At 42.6% G+C, this 26,323-nt stretch overlaps 1 protein-coding gene across 1 annotated transcript in view; it reads right to left on the bottom strand.

Moving 5' to 3' along the window:
• Positions 1–1,654: 1,654 nt before the first annotated feature.
• Map3k1 (mitogen-activated protein kinase kinase kinase 1) overlaps positions 1,655–26,323 on the bottom strand; it is a 64,311-nt gene continuing 39,642 nt past the window's right edge. Inside the window, exons 6-22 of the mRNA XM_028783353.1 lie at positions 24,440–24,640; positions 23,706–23,822; positions 23,174–23,322; positions 19,369–19,490; positions 18,752–18,833; positions 18,335–18,518; positions 16,281–16,559; positions 14,285–14,406; positions 13,346–13,437; positions 12,915–13,104; positions 11,395–12,661; positions 10,910–11,062; positions 9,813–9,975; positions 7,552–7,683; positions 6,359–6,501; positions 5,632–5,763; positions 1,655–4,271 (exon numbers count right to left, since the gene is read on the bottom strand). Of these exons, the coding sequence (XP_028639186.1) occupies positions 4,122–4,271; positions 5,632–5,763; positions 6,359–6,501; positions 7,552–7,683; positions 9,813–9,975; positions 10,910–11,062; positions 11,395–12,661; positions 12,915–13,104; positions 13,346–13,437; positions 14,285–14,406; positions 16,281–16,559; positions 18,335–18,518; positions 18,752–18,833; positions 19,369–19,490; positions 23,174–23,322; positions 23,706–23,822; positions 24,440–24,640 (3,678 nt within the window). The 3' untranslated portion in view covers positions 1,655–4,121. The remainder of the gene's footprint in view (positions 4,272–5,631; positions 5,764–6,358; positions 6,502–7,551; positions 7,684–9,812; positions 9,976–10,909; positions 11,063–11,394; positions 12,662–12,914; positions 13,105–13,345; positions 13,438–14,284; positions 14,407–16,280; positions 16,560–18,334; positions 18,519–18,751; positions 18,834–19,368; positions 19,491–23,173; positions 23,323–23,705; positions 23,823–24,439; positions 24,641–26,323) is intronic.

Below are 26,323 nucleotides of genomic sequence, written 5' to 3'. Positions count from 1 at the left end.
ACTCCTGGGGATTGAACTCGGGACCTCTGGAAGAGCAGTCAATGCCCTTCACCACTGAGCCATCTCTCCAGACAGTCCTGTTGCTCTTAATTCCTTCTTTTCTTCTTTCTTTGGGGTTGAGTATTTTTAATTAATTAATTAATTAATTTATTTATTTTGAGACCTAGCTCTGGGCATCCTGGAACTTGCATTGTAGACTGGGTTGGCCTTATCCTCAGAGAGAACTGCCTGCTTCTGCCTCTGAAGTGCTGGGAATAATGTCGTGTGTCACTGTGCTCTGCTAACAGCTAGTTTTCAATAGATAATCTAATAATGGTACACATTAATGGGGTACTATGTAATATCTGACACATGTACACACTAACTTTTTAAAACGCTGTTGTCCATCAAAGGAAATCAGTGCTCTTTGGAAAAAATGGCTGCTCCAAGGTCTACACAAGACAGACAGGAAAGGTGGAGCTGTATGTATGAGGTGTAACAGCGGCTTGCTGTGGTAGGCAGTCTTGGTTGTACCTTGACTGAATGTGCAATCTAAGAGGCATGCCTCTGAGTAGGTGTCTGAGGGTAGTTCCTGGAAGCACTAACTGAGAAGCACCCTTTCCCTAGTGGAAACCAGATATAAGGAGGTCCAGAGGAAAAACTGCTGTTGGCTTATCCTCACCCTTTGCTGGTGACCTGTGTTGATGCTATCAGAAGCCAGGTTCTTCAGCCTTCCTACAGAGTTGGAAGACAAGCAGCTTCCCAGAAATCTTCCAGACCTTCAGTGCCACATGGCACTGCTGAGGCGTTCAGCCTCCTGGGCTAAGCTGTTTACCAGTGACTCAGACTCCGGAATGTAGCTAGCTCTTGTTGATCACCTATTATTGTAATGGTTAGCCAATCTACCAGACACCCTTTGTAATATATATTAATTCTACTGGTTGTTATACAGAACCTGTACTAGTACAGGAGTCAAGACAGATGCTAACCCTCAGAAACTGCCATTACATCACTGCTTTGTGACTTCACAAATATGTGATAAATAAATGGTTTGTCTATCACAGTAAACCACTGTTATTCTTTGAATATGTCATACATTTAGCTCCATCTTGTGTATTTGTCTTGCATAGTCCTTGGAACAGCCATTTTTCCCAAAGACATTTTTCCCGGATTCCTTTGATGGACAATAGCATTTAAAAGTTAAGTGTATGCATGTATCAAACCTCACATAGTATCCCATTAACCAGTTGACACATGTTGAGGAATGAAAAAAAAAAAAAAGAAAAATCATCATTTGGTAACTATCAGGATACTATCTCATGCAAAGCTAAGAGCACATAGCTAAACTGGATGACCGACAGTATTTATGTGGTCTATTGGTTATTCAGTGCTCCTCAGGTCATCTCAGCAGCAAAGGAACAAACGGACGGTGCACAACCCTTCTACCATCATGTGCCAAAGCACTGCCTGTAGCATTCCACCCCTCCTGTGTATTCCCAGGCTAAGGAGGAAGCACCACACTCAGACTGAGGACTTCCATAAGCCACCTCTGTGTAAGAAGGGTCTGAGACCAGGCAGCTGAGGTGTCACTAGGGTGAAAGCAGAAATTATTCACAGTGCCTTCAGGACCTATTAGTATGAAATTTCATAAAAAAAAGCCAAAATATCAGTTAACTTTTGTTCAAAAACTTTTATTTACTATAAAGACAAAACACCAAAATAGGTACAAATACTATAAAATTGGTTCAAAGGGGTAAAAATTTTAATTAAAATATCTTGATATATTTAAAATATAACAAAGGATACATTTAAGCCAAATTTTCTTAACCAGAGGTGTTTTTTTTGTTGTTTTTTTTTTTTGTTGTTTTTTTTTTTGTAGCATTTGTTTACATAGTAAGGTGCTAATAGGAGTTAGCCCTTAAGCCCTGGAAGTCTTAGGAATCATAGTCACACAGCACATAGAATTTCATTGTGAGAGTGAACTTTGGTAGAAGAAAAATCTATAGGACACCTGAGGTAGTAGAAACTGGAATAAACAGCAGTAGACGTTATTTACAACTTGAGTACCAAATAACATTAAAAACACAAAAATAATTACACAATACAATTTTCAGTCCAGCTTTGATCCAAAGAAAATAAGAATATTACATCACATTTGCATCGAAAACAAAACACCACAATTACCAGCAAGCTGAGGGAACTGCAAACAAACTCAAACACAGTGGATCTTGACATCTGGGGGAGTTCGAGTTTGAAATGTGGCGGGCATGTTGATGTATGCAGTAATACTGATTAGCTGAGGTTCCTCAGTTTATACAGTTTACATCTCTGTCAGACACAGCGCTAATCTGACCAATGATCTTCCAGTACATGGAATGGCAAGAGTGCGTCCTTTAAAGCTTGCACATGAGACTTGGAAACAATTTTACTAGAATTGTGAAAATTCTAAGTAGTCAAAAGTAAAAATAAAAAGGAAAATGTCAAGTACAATACATTTAGCATTAACAAACTTCACATTTCTGTATTATGTTTAACTCTTCAAAGATTGCCAATCTTCCAAAACAAAGGAATGTAAAATTTCACTAAGAAGCACATTCACATGAAACTGCCTTTGAAAATTATTTGCAGTATATCCCTGTAAACTTATCTTGGAACTTATTTTACTTCCAATTTCTGTTGTACATTCCAAATGTACTGCATATATATATAGCTTATTTAGTTTATCCTGAGTCTTTGAGAATAACCAATTCTATTTCACACTGGCTTCTGAAGAGTTAAAACTTAACATCTCAAAGTTATATTTAATAGCTAATCAGTACTTGATTTGAAAGACACACATACAAAGGGCTACCGTTTTCCTTCATGATTCCATGCATCTGAATTCAACTTGAGGCTAAGACAAATAGTTGTGCAAATGTCAGGAATTAGTGTGTAAATGAAATTCAACTTCACTGTTCTTTCTGAGCATTTCCTAAATGCAGAGCAAATTTAGTATTTGTTTGAAAACGTTACCAATTGGTAGATGAGGAAATGAGTTTATCAGTCCAGTCTAGTATAAAAACATCATGCATGGCAGAAGGAAAACAGTAGTTACATTATAGTCAGTGGATGAAGAATGATGGATTGTTACAAAGAGGAAGATTTAAATGGTGTGAACTTCCTACAGACTAGCAAAGTAATATGAAATAATTCACCTAACTTTCAGACAATTTTGCCCTGCCTTGTGAGCTGCATCTGAGAACAGCTGACTCCTAAGTGAGTTTCTACTTAACCCAAACAGTGAGGGCAGAGTCGATGTAGCCAGCACTTCACCATATGCCAATAGAAGAAAACAGAACTCTTGCAATAGGCACAGTCTTAATAAACCACTACACACCTACTTCTATGTCTTTTTTTTTTTCTGGTTTGAAGAGATAACCTTTCCCTGAATATTCAACACAAATGAAGGTGAAGTGAAAATACAGAACCATATTTTCCAAAAAAAAAAAAAAAAACAACCAGAAATGACTGGGCCAACAGTAAAATGCACAATGAACCACAATAAACCAGGAGTTCAACAACAACAAAAGGTCAACTGTGAGTCATAAAGAAGTTATTAACTTTTAAAAACACATGTATTTACTGCTACTCATAGCATACTCTGACCTGAAGGAGCCAGACACTGATTTTTCTTTTCTCTTTTTTTTTTTTTTTACAGCCAGTGACAAAAACAAAACCCTAAAAACCCCAACCGGCCTCTCAGAGCCCCCCCGCTGTGACCGCTAGCTGAAATGAAAGAAGTGACACATTAAAACAGATCCTGAGCCCTCAGCTGCTAATATTGCTGAAAAAGTGCTCCAAAAATAAACGTATGCTTCTGTCATTTAATCATGCAAACTCCATCGCCTTCCTGCTCACCTAGAGCCAGTCCTGTGAAAGGCACGGTTTACAGTTCTGCACAAGTTGTAGCTGTTTGCATACTGAACTTAGGTACAGGCCATGATTTGTCAATCACATACTTAGGTACGGTTCTCCGCTGGCCTCACTTCTAGCTGTTCAGTGGCATGAAGGCCAGCGGATTATCAATGTGGTTGCCCACGAGTTCTTTTCTCTCTCTCCTTGTTGCACATCCTGTCTCCATTATAGTTGATCTGAACAATTAACTACCACGTGGTACGAAAGACAGGATGCTTTAGAAGCTCTCTTGACGGAGGTCTGTCCTGAGGCTGAAGTTCTAAACACCGCAGAGCCACATCGCGCAGACCCGGGGACAGATGAGACGGGATGGATGGTGCAGTAGTTGCACTAGCAATCTGCAGAACAAAACCAGAGCACTGAGTTTCCATGGCAGCTTTGCACAGGAACACAGATGTGACTTTCATAGCCTCCCAGTCACACCTACATGGTGAGTTTTTCTTCAGTGCTGGACAAATATTAATTCTCAGTAGCAAACAATACAAACAACTAATTTTTACTTTTTTTTTTTTTCCTTTTGATAATAAGGTCTTAGGACAGGCTGATGGCTTGGATCTTTCTGCTTCCACTTAAGGAATACTGCAATTACAGCTGTGTGCCACCATGCCAGATATGGGCTACTGTCCTATAAACAGGTAAAGGACGAATCTCAATCATTTAGATCTACCTACTACTCTTAATCACAATCAAATTCTCCCTTTCCCTCACCTTAGCAAATTCGTGAATGATTATTAAAAAATGTGAATTGATAGAACAAAAAAATCCTAAAAAGAGTCTATCTAGAGACACTGAGTGGATGCACACCTCCTCTCTGTGATCCTTGTCTACTAGGGACACTGAGTGGTTGCACTCACATCTTACACACTGTGAGACAGAAGTGACATCCTTTTCCACCTTCCCAAGTGTAACAACTCACTGTTCTTGTTTTTCCTTCACAGGGAGGAAAAATAAAAAGCCAAACATTTCTGTTGAACACAGTTAGTTAAGGCTTTAAGTATTCTATTCATAGTGCAATGCCTGGTTCTGAGTTTGACCACATGGAGTAAATTCTTTATAAGGAGCACAGATACATCAGAAGAAATACACTTAAAATTTGGGGTGTAGAGCTGGGCCTGGGTGGGGCATGCCTTTGATCCCAGCACTGAGGAGGCAGACATAGGCAGATATCTGTGTTTAAGGCTAGTCAGGACTATATAGAGATCCTGTCTCCCAGGTCTCCCCCAAACAAAACAAACGGTGGGGAGTCGACTAGGGAGTTGGCTACTGAGAAGGCTTGCTGTACAAGCCTGCTGGTTAGCCTGAGCTGGGGTCCCTAGAGCCCATGTAAAAAGCCAGGTCTGAGGATGTGTGTCTGTAGGCCCAACAGTCCTACAGTAGGATCAGATGCAGGAGAATGCCCTAGAGGCATACACACACACACACACACACACACACACTCTCTCTCTCCATATACAAAAATAAGTTTGTTTTTTGTTTTTTTTTTCTAATAATCACTCTGGTTCTAGGGAATCTGACCCCTCTCCTGGCCTCTGCAGGCACCAGATATGCATGTGGTACAGGGACAGATGTGCAGGCAAACCCCCCCCCCCCCCCCCATACACATGATGTAAAATAAAAGCAAAGACGGGGAGGGATGAGCCATGAGACTTTGACTTCTGCTACTTTAGTACTAAAAAGTAACTGTCGTATCACAATCACCTTAAATATCAAAGCAAGATGATTGGAGTGCTTTTCTGCGTTCCAAGGAGGTTTTGCACAAGCCATTTCTATAATGGCACAGCCAACACTCCACACGTCACAGCTCCTACCGTACTGCTGACCTCTCAGGACCTACAACAAAGCAGAGTTAATTTGGAAATGTGACTGACTGGAAACAGGTCTATTCCTTATGCAAAATTCAGAGCAAACAGTGGTACAAACAACAATTACATGGACGACTCGAAATCTCATTAACCAGCTAATGTCCATGTGGCACAAAGATAAACATTCCAGGATTCCAAAGCAACCCTCAAACAACGGAGCATGAGAGCAAATCATCACCACATTGAACATGACGAGCTCCGAGCTCAGGACAGGCCACATTCAGAAGTACACACTGTGCTACGATGTTGACAGACAGGGCTGGCTCTGTGGCTTACCTCCCTTCAGGAAGGAAGCGCCGACTTCTGCATATTTCTACCATGTGCACTAACAAACTAGCCCCACAATTCTGTGTTAAATTTGTGTTAAAGTAGCTGCTAAGCAAATCTATAAAAACTTGTGTTTTATAATTTTGTTGAGAATAAGGGTGTGAAATGGAAGGTAGTATTAAAAACTAGATTATAGGGTCATGAGCTTCCAATCACTAAGTGCACACTGGATCCTACTGTGAAACAGTCAGGACTCCACAATGCTGCCCTTCTTTACACTCAAAGCCACTTCTCACCTCAGGTGCCATGAATGCAATTGTTCCCAGCAACTGTCCCTGGAACTCTCCTGCACCGGTTCCTTTTGATGCCAACCTGGCAGCAGCTCCAAAGTCTGCAATTCTCAGCCTCTGACCGGTGCTGTCAATGAGCAGATTGGCACCTGTCAACAGAGACAGCAAATGACCCTGTTAGATCAAATAAGGACATGTTGAGAGCCCCATGAAGCTCTGCTAATGAAACTAAGACAATGTAGGTACAGCCACTGCCTCACAGGAAGCTGCCCTCATCTTCCTCTGCTCAGTCTCTGCAAAGGCACACTAGTGTCTCTAGTGTGGGTTTCACCTAAAGCCCCAGAAGGATATTCTGAAGATCAAAGCCATAAGGCTCATGGCGATTAAAGGATAAAAGCTTGGAGACCCTGGAAAGTCAGGACGCAAAGCCCTGAAAATGATGATTTCAGCTAAAGCGACCCAGAATTCAAATTTTGGTACAATTTACATTTTAAGGCCAAGGCTTGTTGACGTATACTAACATAGGCCAATACAAACTATATGCTTATTTTATAATCACAGTTTAATCAAAGTTTGTATCGCAACAGCACTTTAAAACATTGTTAAATACGCAACAGTCACAATAGAAAATTCAAGTTGTCTTTAATAAAATCTAAGCTGCAGGATCTGAGAGGATTTTCTTAAGCTTATGATACACCAATTATCTAAGAAAAACCAAGAACAGGGATCTTCTGGGGATACACTGTGAAACCAAGATGGTGGACAAGGAGCCCTCAGTCTTATTACCCTTCCTACCAAGTTGCAGCCTTTCTGGTACTGAACACACTATGCTAAGGAGAAAGGGTCCTTTTAGTTCTAATAATCACAGGGTATTTAATCCTAGACTTAAAATCCTGTGTTAGAAACCATCAAAGGGCCGGGCGGTGGTGGTGCACGCCTGTAATCCCAGCACTTGGGAGGCAGAGGCAGGCGGGTTTCTGAGTTTGAGAGTTCGAGGCTAGCCTGGTCTACAGAGTGTAGTTCCAGGACAGCCAGGGCTACACAGAGAAACCCTGTCTCGAAAAAAATGACCAACCAGAGATAAAGAGGAAAACTAAACTAAGAAACAAAAAAACAAACAATAAATTAAAAATCAAAGGTCACTTTTTAAAGTAACATTTGTTTTCTTGCTGTCACTAGAAAATAAATGGCGTCCTTACCTTTGACGTCTCTGTGAATGATCTGGTTCTCGTGGAGATATGAAAGGCCGCGGAGTAACTGCTCAGTGTAGTTAACGACGACCGACTCCTTAAAAGCTCCGTATTTACTCAGGAGATGAGCCACAGATCCTCCTGGAAGACAGACAGGCGGACAGAACTGAGAACCTGGCCTCTTTGTCACACTCTAGCTTAAGTCTACAATATGAGCTCATATGAAATGTTAAGCTCACAGCCCATGTCAGAAGTACAACTGATTTCCTGTATTAAAACTGTAAGTCAGTTAACATTTCTTTACAGAATCCTCAGGAAACCAGCTTACTATAGGGCCAAGATTTCAGAAAGCATTAAAAATTATAAATTTGATTGAAATGTTTCTGCAGTGTAGATTCTGTAGTGGGAGATATTTAGAAAATGGCGCAGATCTGGCTGGTTCCTGGGCAGCCGCTATGTTCACACTGCTTCTTGACTTTGATGGGGCTCTGGCTAGATAGATGCACAGTCCCTGGTACCCACAAGACACCAGTTGTGGGGGATGGCTCTGCCAATCCACCACTCTGCATCCACAAAGCTCGGCCGAACCTCAGACAGTATCTGCCATCCTCGCAGTACCCAGTAGAAATGAGACTCTTAAAGCTTAGTGATTATCTAAAGGATTTATATATTTAGAAATGCTCAATCAACAAGATGCCCACACGATTAGAGCTGTTACCCAATATCTAACCTTTTGATAGAAGTTGCTACCCAGGACAGCTTTTGACCCATCCATGGTTCTCCATGGCTGCTCCCTCTCTCCTCCCCTTCCTCTCTTCTTCTCCCCTCCCCTTCCTCTCTTCTTCTCCCCTCCCCTTCCTCTCTTCTTCTCCCCTCCCCTTCCTCTCTTCTCTCCTCCCCTTCCTCTCTTCTCTCCTCTCCTTCCTCTCTTCTCCCCTCCCCTTCCTCTCTTCTTCTCCCAGCTCCATCTCCTCTTCTGCTTAATCACCGAGCTCCACTGTGAATACAATGTAGCAGAATAAATATCCTGCTACAAGATTCCACTCCTTTCTTTTTTCAAAGTGCACAAACTATTACAGATGTGTTACTTAGCAGAAGGTAAGAGAGCAGGGGAGGAGCAAGAAGACAGCTAGTCATCAAATAACATGTATGAGTTTTGATGGATAAGTCGCAAACTCGGTGAATCTCATTTATAAACCATCTGTTCAGTTCATCCTCATGAAAAACAGGTAAGGGACTTAAGAACTACTGGGTATCACTGGGGAGATCACTGGGGAGATGGCTCAGTTGGTACAGTACCTGCCATGGATGTATAGAGACCTGAGTTCAATCCCTTGAATCCACATTAAAAACCCAGGCATGGTGGCATGCCCTTGTAGCCTCAGCACGGACCAGCCATCTCAGCCCAACTGATGAGCTTCAGGGTCAGAGAGAGACCCTATCTCAACAAAGATGGAGTGACTGAGGTCCCTACCATCTCAGACATCTGCATGCACATAGGCACACATTCACACTAGTAAGCACAAACATGAACTAGAATATGCGCTCTTAAATGATACAAGAACTTAACTGGCTGAATAACCTAGTCGTCATATCTGGAGTCACTGTTGCATTATAGAAGTGAATTCGGCAATGCTTAAGAGAATGAGGTTTTAACTTTGTGTCTCAGTGCTGTTTCATCTGAAGTTTTCAAATTATACATTAATTTATTTAGGTTTGTTCATTTATTTGAGACAGATTCTCACCTATTATGGCTCAGGCTGGGCTTGGACCAACTATCCTTCTGCCTCAGCCTCTTGAGTGAGTGCACTGCCTGCAGGCACATGCCCTGCTTAGTAACTATATACTGTTAGAAACATTCTTACAAAAACATAATCTATACAATTAGTGATGACTATCAAGAGAAATATGGAATTTAAACAAGCCAGATTTTTTTTGGGAAAAAAAAAAGATTCTTATACACCAAGCCATAAAATCACTCTTAGGGAAGGTTGCTGAGCTGGGGAACACAGCTCAGTGCCAGAGAACTTGTCTAGAAATGTGCAAGGTCTGGGCTCGATTCCAGGTACAAGAAGACAAAAGAGCAAGAAGAAAAATTTTAGTATTTACTAGATTTAAAATATAGACAATATTTTTTGTGTATACCTGTATATTAGGAGTGGTTTGTTTTTAGAGATCTATTTAAAAATGTATAGATGAAGCATTCAGTAAACTGTAAGTAGAAGAAAGTTAAGTTTGCGTACTCGGACCTCCTCAGCAAGTGAACATACCTGCCATCCACTCGATGAAGAGGTTGTAGTTGCTCTTCTCACACGTTGCCCCCAGCATCCTGATGATGTTTGGATGGTTGAGGTGGCTCATCATCCTGATCTCTTCCCTCAACGCTTCCACCACTTCCTCCTGCTCGGAGGATGTGTTTCTGACGTAAGTCACCTGTTTTAACAAACATGTTAACAGGATTTTGAGTTTTACTGTTCTAAGTTTTCAAACCAATCTGATGTAAAATGGACGAATCCAAACTATCTCACACATTTGGCAGCAAATGGCATTTACCCCCATGGATGCAGTCTGCTTTATAAAAACAACAGGGAAGCACAGTCAGATAACTCTACACAGGAATACAGCTTAGTGCACTGTAGATCAGAAAGGTGGCATAAGGGCAGGGTGCTGTAGCCAAGACTCTGACTGTACAGAACAGTAAACGAGAAAGGCCAATGACAGAGGGACAACATGACTGTGAAACGGGAAGTCATTATTTCTGCGTCCCAGTGAGTATGCGAGATCATATAGAAGGGAAAGGCAGAGTGTGGGAAGCCGTCAGCCAGCACACGTAGAAAGGGGATGACCAGCCGGCTTCCTGACCATCTTCATACTGGATCTTACAGTGACCAGCTTTAACTTTTATTCATGTGAGTACACTGTTGCTGTCTTCAGACACACCAGAAGAGGGCAGCAGATCCCATTACAGATGGTTGTGAGCCACCATGTGGTTGCCGGGAGTTGAACTCGGGGCCTCTGGAAGAGGCAGGCAGTGCTCTCAACTGCTGAGCCATCTCTCTAGCCCCAAGCTTTAACTTTTAAAAAGTTCATGTCTGTGCTGCTTCTGGCAACATCTACTTTGAGTCTGAAGCTTTTCCAAACTGTCAAGTATGGTGGCAAAATCCTGTTATCCTACCACTAGGAAAGTAAAGGCAAAAAGGTCCCAGGCTGGAGGTCAGCCTGGGCTACATGGTGCTTCCAAAACCAAACCAAAACACACCTCTAACATTGACGCCTTGAGATACCAGTATTTCATCCTTTGAGTTCACAGCTACACATGCACCGAGTTATAATTTGAACGCTCTCATCCTGTGCTCCCAATACCAACCTGTTTCACAGCCATTAGGGTTCCAGTCCCCACATCCTGTGCTTGGTAACAAGAGGAAAATGCTCCCAGGCCTATCTGCTGGCCTTTCAGCCATTCCGTGTCTTCTCTGTATGGCTGTTTCGCTTTGGTGTGTCCTGGAAGAGTTTCTGGTGTCTGCGTATTAAACAAAGAATCATTTCACTGTTAAGAGAGCAAGATCCTATAAAACTGGACTGAGAAAATACTATTGTAATTCCCATACCAGGCATGAATTTGACCTCCAAATGGACACTGTTAACAACCAGTATCAAGTACGTAAGTGACAATCATTTCAGAACCAGCCAGAAGAATCTCAAATAGGCCGAGTGCTGCTACTGCAGTGACTCAAAATCACCGTCACATACTTAATTATGCACGAAAAACGGTCACATCCGCCTCATCTCGAAAGCACCATTTCTAGTAGCCTCTAACGAGTTTTCTCAGGATCATGAAGACTCTATACTCACATCCTGCTGGATGATGATAATATCTTCTCCATTTTCAACCTGCAGCTGAGGAACTATGGGGAGGGCATCCTGAGACGCTGACATTGCCATGGCAATTGCTAAAGCCTCCTCCTCTTCAGCTTCCATCTTTTCTTTGCACTTTTGATTATGACTGACGTCATCTTTGTAGGTATCATCATTTTCAGCCTTTTCAGGAGAGAGGACAGCGACCTCGGACTTGAAAGTGACTGTAGTGTCACTCGAAGGCATAGATGCTTCAAGAAGGTCCTCGATACTGGAGTTGAGCTCAGTGTTGACATCTAACCTGCACTTGTCCTCTACTGGGGTGAACACTGTCTCATCACTGGGTATGACGGCACTGCCACTATTGCTGCTACTACCAAAGCTGTCGTCACACTTGGAAGCACTGTTCAGGTCAAGTGTCATGCTATTTTTTGAGGTGTCCCCTAGTTTGCTTGTACTGCCTGGAACTGGTCGAGATGGCTTTGGCCTGTGTATGTTACTGGAGGGTGGGGGTCTTGACTGAGTAAAGACTGGGGAGAGTTTATCTGAGTCTCGGTTTTCAGAGCAGGTTCTCTGGAATTGTAGAGAAAACTTGCGCTGTGTTTGAGGAGATGCAGAAGGTATTTTGCAGGGAACGAATGCCTGAGGTCTGTGCTTAGAAACATCTGTAACAGAGCCAGCTGGGACAGATGGGGCAGAGGAACAAGGGGTTGACATTGCTGGAAACATTAACTGAGGATGAGACAAAGGAGACGAGTTCAAACACTGACTGTGGGGTCTGCCTTTTGTTTGAACCATTGGCTTTGGTTGTTCTGTTGTTGTTGAACTAGGAAGTCCTACAGAAATGCCAGCCAGTCTGTCAGAAATGTCCTCTGAGCTGGCACTCAGTCTTGTAGCACTTAATCCTTTTCCAGTTTTCTCTATATGGACTGCGTGCTCAAGGGAGCTGCTCTCTGGATAGCAGGTAGAGGCCAGTGACTGTGGGCTGTCCTGTTGGCCATTCAAAGTGTCTTCCACACCCAGCTGGATGACTTCGGCAATTTCTACCTCATCTGCAATGGCCATCAGACGCCGGCGCATCCTGGTGAAGTGGGTGGAGCCAGAAGCATTCAGCATGGTTACCAGCTTGGAAAACATGGCAGGCACTGCAGTCACCATTCTTGCAGAGCTCAGATATATCCTGCGAGAGAGTTTGCCAACCATCGAGTGGGAATTGTCAATGGATTGCAAGGCAAAGGTTAAGAGGGACAGCAGCTTCTTATACCTGAAAGAAAAACAAGGCAAAACACCTTCAATTACCAGGAAAGCTCAAATTACCAGAAAAATAATACAGTTTTAAAAAGGCAATTTATAGCCTGGCCCTGTACACAAAAACCATTTTGGCATGAAGAATTTATAAATGTTTAAGTAGCCTAGTCTTCAGGTTTCTATGCTACTCAAATATTAAGGTATTAGTATACCACTTGGGGAAATATAAGCAAGATGGAAGAGGCTGGTTCTTATTTCCATAAAATTACCTGATTTCAACAGGCTCAGCTTGTGAGACATCAGTACTGACAATATGAGGATAAAATTCAGCAGGAAATTCCAACAGCAATCTGTCTATAAGACAGAGGCGACCCAGGAGTTCTTGCCAGTTGTTTGACTCAGCTTGGTTTCCAAGAATACAACTTAAGACATAATCAACACCACCAACACCAATGGATCCTACAGAAGTAAAAACAAATGGTGGGAAAACAGTGCTATAAAACTCTAAAACAAAACATGAGTGAATAATGGGAAGGCTCATAAAAACATTCTGGATTATACTCGTCTTAAGGACTTCGCTTAGATTCTTATTAACACAGCTGAATTAATTTATAAAGTTACTTTAATAACAGTCTTCTGAGAAATATTAGGTCATGAAAACAATAAATTGTGCTCATTAGTTTCAAGTAGAAGTTATTACCAGCTTTAAGTATTTCTCTTCCGACTGCCAACTCTCCTGCTTGGCCCTTGCAGAGCTCCAGCAGTGTTGATATGGACAGCTGACTTGTGCGGCTACAAAGAAACAAAAGCACCTTAATCCCAGATATTGGGTCAACAACTTGCTGATGAGCTACAAGTGTCATGAACACTATCTACAGAATTTCTTATGTTCTCAATTGTTCAAGCAACTACCCAGGATAAGCAACCCAGAGTTCCAAAAAGTGGGCTACGTGATACATGCCATCTAAACCATCCTCGCTGAAAAACAAGATTTTCCCTGCGCATTTACAAACTCTCTACATAATTAAGTTATAACTGGGGAAAGACGAATAGGAGAAGGTGATCGGGGAGCTGCAGAAGCAAGCAAGGGAGACTGAGCTGCTCTGCCACAGAAATGTGCCAGATGGAAGGATGCAGCTAGGAACTGCTCCACAGTATCCCCAGGGCTTTTCTGTCCACTGATGCAAGAGCCACGGCCTATGCTCATGGTCACTGCCACCACTCTGTACTTCTCTCAGTTTTGAAGGCTACTGTGTGAAGATACGAAACTTAAAAACCAGTTAAAACCTCTCCCAATTACAGTGAACTTCCACTAAATTAAAGAGTACAGGAACAGGATCCTTTTCTGATCCATGAGGCAGAGGCAGGGATAATAATTTACATTTACTCCTGTGGTCTTTTATGCCAGCTAGTGTTCTTGTCAATGGGATTTTACATTAAGAATGCTACAGTCATAATACTTTAGAGGTGCAGGTCCACGCAGTTTGCTAGTCTGGCTTTTACCTGCCATTGCAGTTTCTTTCCCTAGCCCTCAAGCTGTTAAGTCCTGTGTTTCCATTTCAGATTTTATATTACAAAGTAATATTCAAAGATTCACTAACCCAGATGTATCAAGTACAGGGTGTGAGGCAGGCCTTACCTATTGGCATCTGCACACTTGACTAGGATGGTGTCTACAACCGGCCGGAGGAGCCTCTGAAGTTTGATTCTTTCTGCCAGACTGTGGCAAGGAGTGTATACCAGCATGGCTCTCAATGTTTTCTGGGGAGAAAAAAAACCCTGAAGGTCAGTTTAACCACATGCACAATGCATCAAAGAAATGTCCTAAGCTGAGTGAATCTGGGAAAACTGGATAACAAGTAATAACAGGAATGGATAACCAATGCCGTGTGGAGTCAAGCAGTGGTGACTGACTTAACCCAGAGTCGGAGTCGAGCAGTGGTGACTGACTTAACCCAGAGTCGGAGTCGAGCAGTGGTGACTGACTTAACCCAGAGTCGGAGTCGAGGCCTCCTACACCTCCCTGGCCAGGCCACCTCGGCTACTCCCAGTTCAACTGGCACAGTTAGTGCTCTAGGTGTGAAGGTTTTTGAGGTCACTGACTTCTGATTTAAACTTCTATTCATGGCCACGCATGCTTCTTAACAGGGAGATTCACTGGACCCAACTGTTAAATTGTGAGTTAGAAAAAACAAGATGGCAAGAAATTAGCTTAGAGGCTGGAGTTTAAACAGATTAGGTAATGTTTCATGTCAGTGAGATGGTTCAGCGGCCACTGGCACTTGTCACCAAACGTGATGGACTTGGGTTTGATCCCCAGAACTGGCATGGAAAGAACTAAATGGTTTCTGTAAGTGGTCCTCTGATTTCCACACATGCATCCATCCTCCTTCCTGTTTATCCTGAGGCAGGGGCTCTGAGCTGGGATGAGTTTCAGCTCCAGGGATCGTTTGGCAGTGCCTGAAGACATGCTTCATTGTGACAGAGGGCGAGGAGGGTGTAGTGCCGGTAGCCATCTAGTGATTAGAAGCCACGGTGCTCAACACCCTACAGGACAGCACCTCTGGAGTCCCCACCTCCAGGTAATTATCTTGGCAACCACAACAGTGCTGAGATTGAGAAACAAGGCTCCAAAAAGATGGGTATTTCCAGAATAGAAAATGTCAATTTAGCCTTTCCATCATGCTACCCTGTGTGACTGTCTTCTTCATAGAAGACAAGTCATAGCGGTAAACCGAGACAATCTACATCTACTACATGTGCTGGGATTACACATGGCATGGGCCTCTGTGCCCATGTTGGGGACCGTCCTGATTTTGCTAACCTATGTGGCCCGGATTTGGTTATGTAAGGAGAAGTGAGCCATGTGTTAGTGTGGACACACTCGTCTTTCCCTGCGTCTTGACAGGATGCGATGCGGCCAGCCTCTACAAGTTTGTGCCACGGTGAACTATATTTTGGAATTGTGAGCCAGAACAAATCTTTCTCTCCTTAAGTTTCTTTTGCTGGGGTATTTTATCAGTGACGGGAAGAAATTGAGACATCATGGGGCCATTTTCTATAAAAAGCCTCTGAATTTTCTCACAATATTTACTGAAGCCGAGAATAATTTTTATTAGAAATAAATACTTGTTAATGTTTCATGACATCAAAAACAACAACAACAAACCCTCAAATGGAAATTTCTAACACTATTATTTTTGTTTCTTGAGACAGGTTCTCACATTACCCTGGCTAGTCTTGGACTCTCTATATGAAGATCAGCTTAACTCCTGATTCTCACCTTTCTCCTTTCAAGTGCTGGATTTATGGCATAGCATTACCATACAAGCCATCTAGAAGTTTTAACTTGGCCATATGTGATGCATTCATTCAAGAAAATATATGAACAGCAAGACATTCCTACCAGATGGTAGAAAAGTAACCAGTGCATAAGAAATCCTGAGAACAAGATGATGAGTACAAGACAGTAAAAGTAGACGGACAGACAACATGGAATACTGCAGTTTCTTAGGACTATGGGAGAAAAAAATTTGGATTTTCCTAAAGTTAAAGAAGATTCATGTTTCTTATAACTGATACCTATGAAAGACAAAAAAAATTCTCAAAATATGGTTATGGAATGAAGTACTTACTAAAGCAGCAACATACACTTTGTAGACAGGGTCAGCGCAGACTATAGACAGGACGCTGCAGCACGCCTCCACCACATCCCCTGAGATGCTGGGCTGGGAGGACCCGCTGGCCGCTCCAGCACTCAAGCTGCCCCCACTGCCGCCTCCAGAATTTCCAGTGCTCTCCCCGTTTGCCAACAACAGGGCCCCACTAACATCGTGGGAAAGACGCCTAAGGGCCATCTCCCTTACGTTCCAGTTTCTAGAGAATAAGCAGCCAACGAGTTCCATTCCAAACACCTGAATCGAGCAAACACAAGGTGATGAGAAATAAGGGAATCCATGCTATAGTAACATGTTCTGATGACTAAAGAAAAATGGCCACCTCTCAAGTCTTTATTAACATCTGACAGATACTTGTAATTGTCAACAATTTTCCCTCCCTCCTTCCTTCCTTCCTTTCGTTTTTTTGTTTTTTTGAGACAGGGTTTCTCTGTGTAGTCCTGGCTGTCTTGTAGACCAGGCTGGCCTTGAACTCAGAAATCCTCCTGCCTCTGCCTCCCAAGTGCTGAGACTAAAGGTGTGCGCCACCACTGCTTGGCTGTCAATGTTTTTCTAATGAATTATAATATACACATTCTTGTGTGGGCACAAGGGTGCACATGGATAGGTGTGGAGGGCAGGGGTCAACCTTAGGAGTTGTTCCCAGGAGGTGTCAACTTTTTTTACTTTTGAGACAGGGTCTTCTATTAGGCTCACTATTAAGCTAGGCTTGCTGGCCACTGAGCCCCAGAGCTGGGATTGTAAGTATATCAACACACCCAGTTCTCTATAAGATGCTGGGGATTAAACTCAGACACCCATGCTTAAACACTACTCACTGAACTAGCTGCCTCATGATGTCAAACTTAGTGTAAACATCAGAACTTAGTGTGGACATCTGATCAGTATAGTGCATTATAGCCCAGAACTCCTGGACTCCTGTCTCAGCCTCCCAAGTAGCAGCCTCTGGAGGTCATTCCATCCATACATTCCATCCAGACTCTGCTCTCTGCTCCCTTTTCTCCCCTCAAGTGGATGGCCGACAGCCTCCGGGGAGAAATGGGGGCCTACACCCCATTTGGCTCCCCGACTGCCAAATTCATAGGATTCAGAAACTTCTGGGAATGCTGACTGAGGTCTTTCCAGATTATATTAACTGAGGCGGGGACCCATCCTGAACGTGCTGAGTACCAGCTCACGGGCTGAATTAGGAGAAGTGCGCTCATCTCCCTCTGCTTCCTGTTTGTGGATGCAATGTGACTGGCTAGAGCCTGCTGCCATGCCTTCCCTGCCATGATCAGCTGTAACTCATCAACTGTAAGTTGAACCAAATCCTTCTCTCTATGGTTACTACTTCTCGGTATTTGGTCACAAAAACAAAAAACTCGATAGCACTTAATTTGAAATGCTAGTTACTTCAACACTTAGAACACAACATACCTTTATACTCAAGTCTGACTGGTAATCATGCAAATTAACACTGAATAGCTCCAAGTAAAACTGAGGCTAAACTCTAATAACTAGGTCGCTTCATTTTCCTATTTTGGCTTATGCTTAAAAACACTAACTCAGCAGTTAAGAGCACTGACTGCTCTTCCAGGGGTCCCGAGTTCAATTCCCAGTAACCACATGGTAGCTCACAACCATCTGTAATAGGATCTGATGCCCTCTTCTGGTGTGCCTGAAGACAGCAACAGTGTACTCACATATATAAAATCTTAAAACACTAAAACCGAGAGAAAAAAAAAAACTATAAAGAACTCCCTATTTATACATGATTAAAATACTTTATTAAGAAGGAAGCTAGGTTTTGTGAAAAAAGCAAGGAAATATCACTGGGGATATCATTGGTGTAGAGGCTTCAAGTCAGAATATTTTTCTTAAGAGAGAAAAGTCATAGAAATCTATGTGGTTTTAGCATGCTAGCAGTCACAGGAGCAGAGTGTTTTCCTAAATGAGAAACAGCTGAGGGCAGGGGACAAACACAGGACGAGAGCAACATGGCTCCCCGAATATCACAGACAGCTACCTACCTGAATCCATGGCTCGGCTACGTCTTTGTAAGCGGGAGGAATCTGCTGGGTTCCAAAGTGAGTGAGGTTGAAACTGCTTTCCTGAGTCCTCCGCTGTGACCCGGCCACAGGCTGCTGCGGAGAGGACGGCTGCTGTACAGTTCGCAGGGAGGCAGGGGAATCCACGGGGCTTGATAACTCGTGGCTAAAATGAAAAATAACAAAACTCAACTGCAAAAATATAAACAGATATAAGTCACTTTTTTTTTTTTTTTTTGAGACCAGGTTCTCTGTCTCAGGCTAGCCTTGAACTCATGATCCTTCTGACTCAGCTCCGCCAAGAGCTGGGATTACAGGTGTGTACTACCATGAGAGCCTAGAGAACATCATTTTAATTTTCTGTTAAACATATACAAATCAGATATTCAAAATTACTACCTGTAGAAGTCGTGGGACCTCCACTTAGATCGACAAAGGGGGCATATTAAAGGCTCTCTGTTTCTTCTGCATTCTTCTGCCCCTGAAAAATAAAAAGGAAAAATACCATGAAAATGTAAATGTGTAACGTTAATGATTAAGTCCTACGCATTCATGATGGTTAGTGTAATGCAGATACAGAAGGAGCCTTGTACAACCTTAAAGCTGGCCGATGCAGCAGAGTAAGTCCTGATGCGTGTACCTAGACAAATGCTACTCTCACTTGTGAGAACACTGCTGTGCTTAGTGTCCCTCAGAGCATCTTCCCCACTCCATTCTGTGGCTAGCCTTTCAGACTCGCTCTCTGGAAAGCCCGCCCAGGTCTTCCACCCTTTCTGTCCTCACAGATCTGGGCTGGGAGCTTTTATGCCTGTTCCTTTCATTTCCACCTGCATCGCCGTATACACACTGCTTTTGTCACAGACCCTACAACCCAATCTGTGCAACACTTTACATGGAGCTTAAGCAAGACTCCCTTCTGCTCTAATGTCTCCACAGTGTCATTTTCGCTGCAACCCTAAGGACAGCAGTAAGCCAGAGTACAGGCAGGCTGAGCGCAGGGAGGCGGGGCCACCTACAGATTGACATGCAGTGGTGGTGCAGCTTGTTCCTGCAGCCGTCTTCACACACCGTCAGGCTCTCCTCATCCAGCATGCCCAACAGGCAGATGGGACACATCTGCTCCTCTTCATCCTTGATGCTGGGAGAGGAGGAAACGAAACACTAAGCACCTAAATCCAGAAGACTTCTCTGGAATATGCACCCGTTAGTCACAGATTCCTGTTGAATACCGTGTGATCACGTAAGAATTGTGGGGCAGTTCTTTTTTTTTTTTTTTTTTGAGACAGGGTTTCTCTGTGTAGCTCTGGCTGTCCTGGAAATCACTTTGTAGACCAGGCTGGCCTCGAACTTGCGAAGATCCACCTGTCTCTGCTTCCTGAGCTGGGATTAAAGGTGTGAACCACCACCACCTGGCAGCTATTTCTGCTGTTAACACACAGGGATTTAGGAGGGAGGACCACAGACTGCATTCACAGACGGTGAGTTAGGTTGTTCTTACTGTGAATGGAGGAACTACAACCCAGGAAAGGACGTTCGTGTCCCTGAAATGATCCCTCTGCCCAGAGCTGGGATTAGTGTGCCCAGCCATGGACAAACCATGGCGGCATAATGTTCACTGATTTGATAGACTATATATCTGCTTACCACTAACACTGTAGATGTATTCTTAATTTTACAGTTTAAGAAATCATAAACATTTCTTAGTCTACTTCTTTGATATTTTAGAAGTCACATGAATACGGAACAGTGAGTATCAAAAGGAAAGTTATCCAGTCAACATGTGGCCTATTTTATAAATAAAGTTTTATGGACAATGGTCACATCCATTCACTTTCATATTATCAGTGAAAACTACTTGAGCCTACTAGGACATGACTGACCGTTATAATATGGACCCCATGGCCCATAAACATTTAAAGAAAATGAAGCCAGCTGTAATAACAGACACTATTAGTGACCATTATAATTCTGCCCTAATATTTATATACCTATAATTTCATATATAAAATTGGCACATATAAGCAATAGGACTTAAGGTTTCACTTAACATTTTTTCCATGGTATCCAGTAGTTTTCAGAGGTGTAATTTTAATGGTTATACATGACGTAACATGGACATACCGGGGGCGGGGGGGGGGCTGGGGAGTCCAGTGTATAGGGCCCTTCTGTGTACTCCAAGTTGGCCTGGAACTCGCTACTCAGCCCAAATGGCCCCAGACTCACTGCTGCCCTCTCTCAGCCTCTGGAATGCCTGGATCACATGTGCGTGTCACCACGACTGGCTATAATGTGGGTATGCTTTAACCATTCATTTGTTGCTGGCTATTTAAACCTTTTTCTATATTTTCACTACACTATGCCACACACAACAAACAGGCCACACATAAAACATACTGAAGATGGCACATTTCTTCAATGCGCCAGCTCTGGCTAGCGCCTGTTCTAGAGCAGGATAAGATAATGTTTCAGAAAACTACCCTCCTGCCCAGAAAGGCTGAACTACTTTACAGACAGTGGAGTGCCTTTCAAGAACAGAACTGTTGCATTACAAAAGATCCCTTAGTTACATAAGTAAAATGTGCCATTTTCCCATATATTGTATATTCATGTATATGGAGAAATATGAAATTTTTATATGTTTGCTTTTAAATAAAAAATTCATAAATATGATATTTATATGATGTAAAAAGCATACGGTCCTGGATTCACTATGGCATCTCCGCACAGAGATGCCATTCATTATATTGTTCTACCTCACCCTTCCTACCTTTCTCATCTCCACCTGGTGTGCTTTTTATTAAGCATTTTTCAAAATGTTACTGGGTTCACTGACATGTTTACTAGCCTCTTCAAAATTCCTCTTTTATGAGCCGGTGATGTGTCCCATTCATTTAATTCCAACACTCAGGAGACAGAGGCAGGAAGATCCCTAAGTTTGAGACCAGCCTGAGTTCCAGGACAGCCAGGGCTACACTGAAAACCCTTGACTCAAAAAACAAAACAAAAACAACAAAAAATTTCTTTTATGACTACTTTATGTATTTCTTTCTATACATTGAGGTTCCAGGATCACCTTTGCCCTTTCATTTTTTGGAAGGGTTTTATGTATTTTCAGTATGCTTTTATCTTGTTTATTTTGAATTTTTATTGCACGCATGTGAGTGTTTTGCCTGTATGTACATATATGTACCACATGCATGTCTGGTGCCTGTGAGGGCCAGAAGAGGGCGTCAGATCCCCTGGAAATGGAGCTACTACAAATGGTTGTTAGCTACCATGTGGTGCTGGGAATTCAACCTGGGTCCTCTGGAACAGCAGTCGGTGCTCTTAACTGCTGGGCCCCCTCTCAAGCCTCTCTATTTTCTACTTTTTTTGAGATATCATTTAAAATTTTTATAAAATTAGACCTGAGATGAATCTCTCTTTAGGCTTTCTTTTTATTATTTAGTTTTTCTATAAAAATGTGATTACGTGGAACAAAAAACGTACACAATTTTGATACGTTATAACGACAAACTCTTGTGCCTACACTGCTGATACACCAATGCACCTGGAAACCTCGGATTCCAGCACATATCAAGAACGAGGTCTCCTTGCTCACCTCAGAAACTTCTGACGTAAGCTATTTAGCTTTAAACGTTTTTTTTTTCCTTTCTTCAACAAAAAGGAGAAAGTAAGTTTGGCTTCAGAAGCTTGACAAAGGGAGTTCGACCTCCCCAAGTTCCCCCATTTATTTAGGAACAGAAAGAAACCTGGGATAGGAGTCAGAACGCCCCCACTCTGGTTACACTATAACTTAAACGAGTTACACCACCTCTCTGCTGGCTTCACCCACATCTAAGGAAGCCAGAAGATCCTTCGTTTCACAAATGTTTGTGTTTTCCACAGATGAGAATAAAATCTCCCCTCCACTCCGTGGGCCCTCAGCAGCACTTCTCTCTGCTTCGTTAATTCTGAGGCAGTTATGAACTTAAAGGCCTGAGATGGGATGCGGATGAGCCTTCCGGACAGTGCTTCTCAAACCAGGGGCCAAGAACAGATGCCTTCCTCCTGTCTGCTATAACCGAACCTTCTCATTTTTATATCAAAAACGAAGTGCCACAGAACAGAAAGCAAAGTTCTGTTACAGAGCGGATAATAGTCTCCACAGAAAACCAGAGACTTGAAAACACCCACATTTATTCTTGTAGGCTGCATTGTGCATCCTTCAGAGCTTGTCTTTGACATCTTTCCAGCCACTGTGGCTTGGAGTGTTTGGGAAGCACTGTAGACTGTGGGTAGTGACTGTGGGTGACGGTGAACCTCCTCATCTACATGCGCATCTTCTCCTAGGTAAAGACTCCCCGAAAACAGCTACGAGGGGAGTACTGATGTTATACGATATAAAATCCTATACTTGAACGTGATTTTGGAAAACCACTTTGCTTTGTATATGGTTTATTTATAAAAGAATTACACGTTTCCTTCTACTTTATAGTGCCTCAGCTTCATTATCTGTGGGACAGTGACAAAATCTACCTAACACAAGAACAGAAGGAAACAGCGCTATCAGGGGCTTGGCTACAGTAATGTCTGACATATCAGCCTCTCAGTAATTTAGACCCGCCACTAGCTTTCTCACAAGACTTGGACATTATGTTAATTTCTAATACATTTCTAATGCTGTACTGTGGAGAGCAAAATGTCTTCATGTTTACCTTTGGCTTGAACACGAAAAGCCAAGATTCAATAATTACATCATTGTATAGCAATTTAGTAAGTAAAATAAAAAAAAAATGATGTGACAGTAGATGAGTGCTCAGCTTTGTGACGAGTACAAACCTGTTTTCTGAACTAGATGTGGATGTGCTAGACGATGACAATGTGTGACAGTTTGACATGCGTGAGACAAACTTCTGGATGGTGTTCCGAGATGGAGCTTTGATTCTCGAGCTACGCCTACTGTGGTATTTCTGGAACAAACTCTCAACCTAACATTGGAAAAAGACAGTGTCAATGATATGGATGCCATAATTATGCATATGAAGAGGTGAATTATTCATCTTTATTTGCATAAAGTTTGCATAGAGCTGATTTAAGAGGTTGAAACATAAGATTGTAGTTTATTAAGGACAACGAGTTTGACAGCAGGACAGTGTTTACTGCCTTTTACAGTTTAGGAAAAAGAAAACCAAACCATTTGTCACTCAGTAAATCACCAAAGAACCTTTAAAGACATCAGATAATTCTTATGTAGCTTCACATGCCCAACATGGTCACTGTCTATTTAAATTCAGTGTTCTTGGTAAAATCCAAGATGTACCATACAAGTCTGTTGCCAATTTTACTCTAGAGTTGTATATTAAAAAATTACCTCAAAATTTTTTAAAGTTTTTCTCCATAACATGGGGTCAGACGGTTCTAGTTGAAACACCCGGAGCATGACAAACAAGAGGTGAATACAGAATGTCCCGCGCCCACAGCTGCAATTCTGCGGAACAGAGAAAACCGTTGTGAACAAATTGGTGAGAATGGGTCTATCTATCCTGCTCTGCCATTTCAAGTCTATTTTTATTAAAGTTTCTACTAACATTCTTCATCATCCTCACATAAAGACAGATATTTCCATGCATCAATCTATTTTCAATGCATGTATTTGATAGATTAATTTTATTCAAGGTACTAAGATATAGTAAAGACATCATACATAGCCCAGATGCATTTTAAACTCACTTTAATTTACTAAATAGAATGAATTCATCTTAGGTAAAGACCTTATAAAATTGAAAGCCATGAAGATACATGCCTGTAATTCTAGTAGCTGCAAAGCTGGCACAGGAGGATCACTGTGAATTTAGGGCAGGTCTAGGCTACAACGTGAATCTGAAGCAAGCTAGACGCATAGTAAGACTGTTGCAAAATGAAAACAAAGGCCACAAACAGGACAAGTGACCAAAAGAAACCTCCAGGATGAAGTGACACTGTACAGTAAAAATGAAGCCATGAATTCAGTTTCTAACCACACACAAGAAGAAAAACCAGTTCCTAGTACATAGGCTAAAAATGGTACCATATACCAACTAAATATAAAATAGTGTCAGACACTACCTGTGGCCCAATAAACACCCGGTATTTATTGTCTGGGCTGTCTCCTCCAATCAGGAAAGAGTTGGGTCCTATCTGCTGCAGGAGGTACAGCCTGGCCCTCATCACTTTGTTCACTCGGCGACTCGTCTCCTCTGGGCTGTACGGTGAGAAGCCATCTGGTGACGGGGCTCTTCGGGGTGGTGTGATTCTGCCACTCTGGAACTTTACAACATTGTTTTCTATTAGGTAAATCCCTCACTTCTTGCTAAGAAATTAACAGTTAAAAACAGGTCATACCAGGAACTCATGTGGCAGATTACATTCCTAGATAAAAAAAAAATGCTTCACGTATGAAGTAAAATGCTGTTACCTGACACTCTGATTTTAGAAGAACTTTTAGAATCTCAGTCATCCCTAAAGGAGATGATAAATCTTTGCCTGAGAGACAATCATATGGCCATTTTATAAACGACTCCATGAACGTGGGTCTTCTAAAGTACTGTGCAAGGTAAAAGCACATGCAGGTGAAGTCCCGTTTCTCACAGTGAACGTAAACAAGCGATCTGGGCTTCTAGCTCCCCATGATGGGATTCACAAACGCTGTCACCGACTCCTCCCCTGCTACCCTTGTGGACCCTTCTTCCTTTGGTCAAACCTCAGAAGGTTTGACCAAAACCTTCTGAAACGAACATCCCACTCACTGAGCCGCTCCTTTCCTCCAGAACTTGGTCTTGTCATCAGCACCCAGTAGGGTTTATGGTTGGTGGAGATGCCTGGACTGAACAGCTGCGATGTAATAAACAGTACCAAACTATAAAGCTTCCAGAACCCTCTGGTGGTGTGTAAAGTGTGCAGCTGCTGTGGCAAACAAATGGTGTAACAGTTTCTGAAAATGCTGAATTTCCACCCAGGAATCCCATCCCTAGGTATGAACTCAAGAGAAATGAAAACATATCCACACATAAACTTGTATGTGAATGTTCACACCAGTATCCCTCAGAGTAGCCTAAGGAAGAAGCAGCCCATTGGCTGAGTGGATTAACAGAACGTGGCATACGGTCACACAGAAGAATATGCAACAGTTGAAAAGGAGCCTGATGCATACTGTGACATGACCTAAGTCAAAGGTGCCTGCTATGGAATTCCATCTGTAAAAGGCAGATACACAGACAAAAGAAGCTAGTGACTGCCTGGGGCTAACAGAGGGGCTGGGGTTAACAGAAAAACTGTAGATCACAATTTACTTGAGCAAAGAATGGATTGGGCAGTACTCAAAGCCTGGAGTTTCAGAGAGATGACTTAGCAATGTCCAGCCAGCCTGTGTAGGCTGAACACAAAGCAAGGTGAATCAATTGCTGGACTGGCTACAATGAGCCTTGGCCACGTGTGGGTGTGTATGATAGGCACACTTGAGCTCTGTAACAAATAGGCTGTCTGTGGTTGATTAAAACTCAGTCTGATTTCCAAGTATAGAAACGAGTTCAGGCTAATGGTGCCTAGCTCATCCTTACTGTGGTTTAAAAGTGGTTTGGGGCAAGGGGCACAGGAAGGTACGATTCTGTTTATACACATTCAGGGTCCTCCTTCCCTTTGGTGCCTCATGAAATCAAGATACAAATGGATGCCTAAGAGCTCGCATGTAGCAGCATCTGGTCCAGCAGCCATGCCAGGAGGCAGCCGCCAACAGCCCCCACTGCTGGCGCTTTGCAAAGGAAGCACTGCAGGCTGAGCGGAGGCCATCAGGAGCAGGGACAGGCTCCTGCCCCCAGTTTTCAAATGTATGAGCCGGTCCCAGTCACAGTGCAGTCAACAGTGTTAGTGATGAAAGTCTACTTTGGGTGGATTTACATGCTTTAACAACAGCCAAGGAGACTTAAAGGGTTTCCTTGTGTTCACCACAGTTCG

Source organism: Grammomys surdaster, unplaced genomic scaffold (assembly GCF_004785775.1).
Source record: "Grammomys surdaster isolate TR1022 unplaced genomic scaffold, NIH_TR_1.0 99, whole genome shotgun sequence".
Lineage (NCBI taxonomy): Eukaryota > Metazoa > Chordata > Mammalia > Rodentia > Muridae > Grammomys > Grammomys surdaster.
This window is presented reverse-complemented; position numbering and strand designations above follow the sequence as displayed.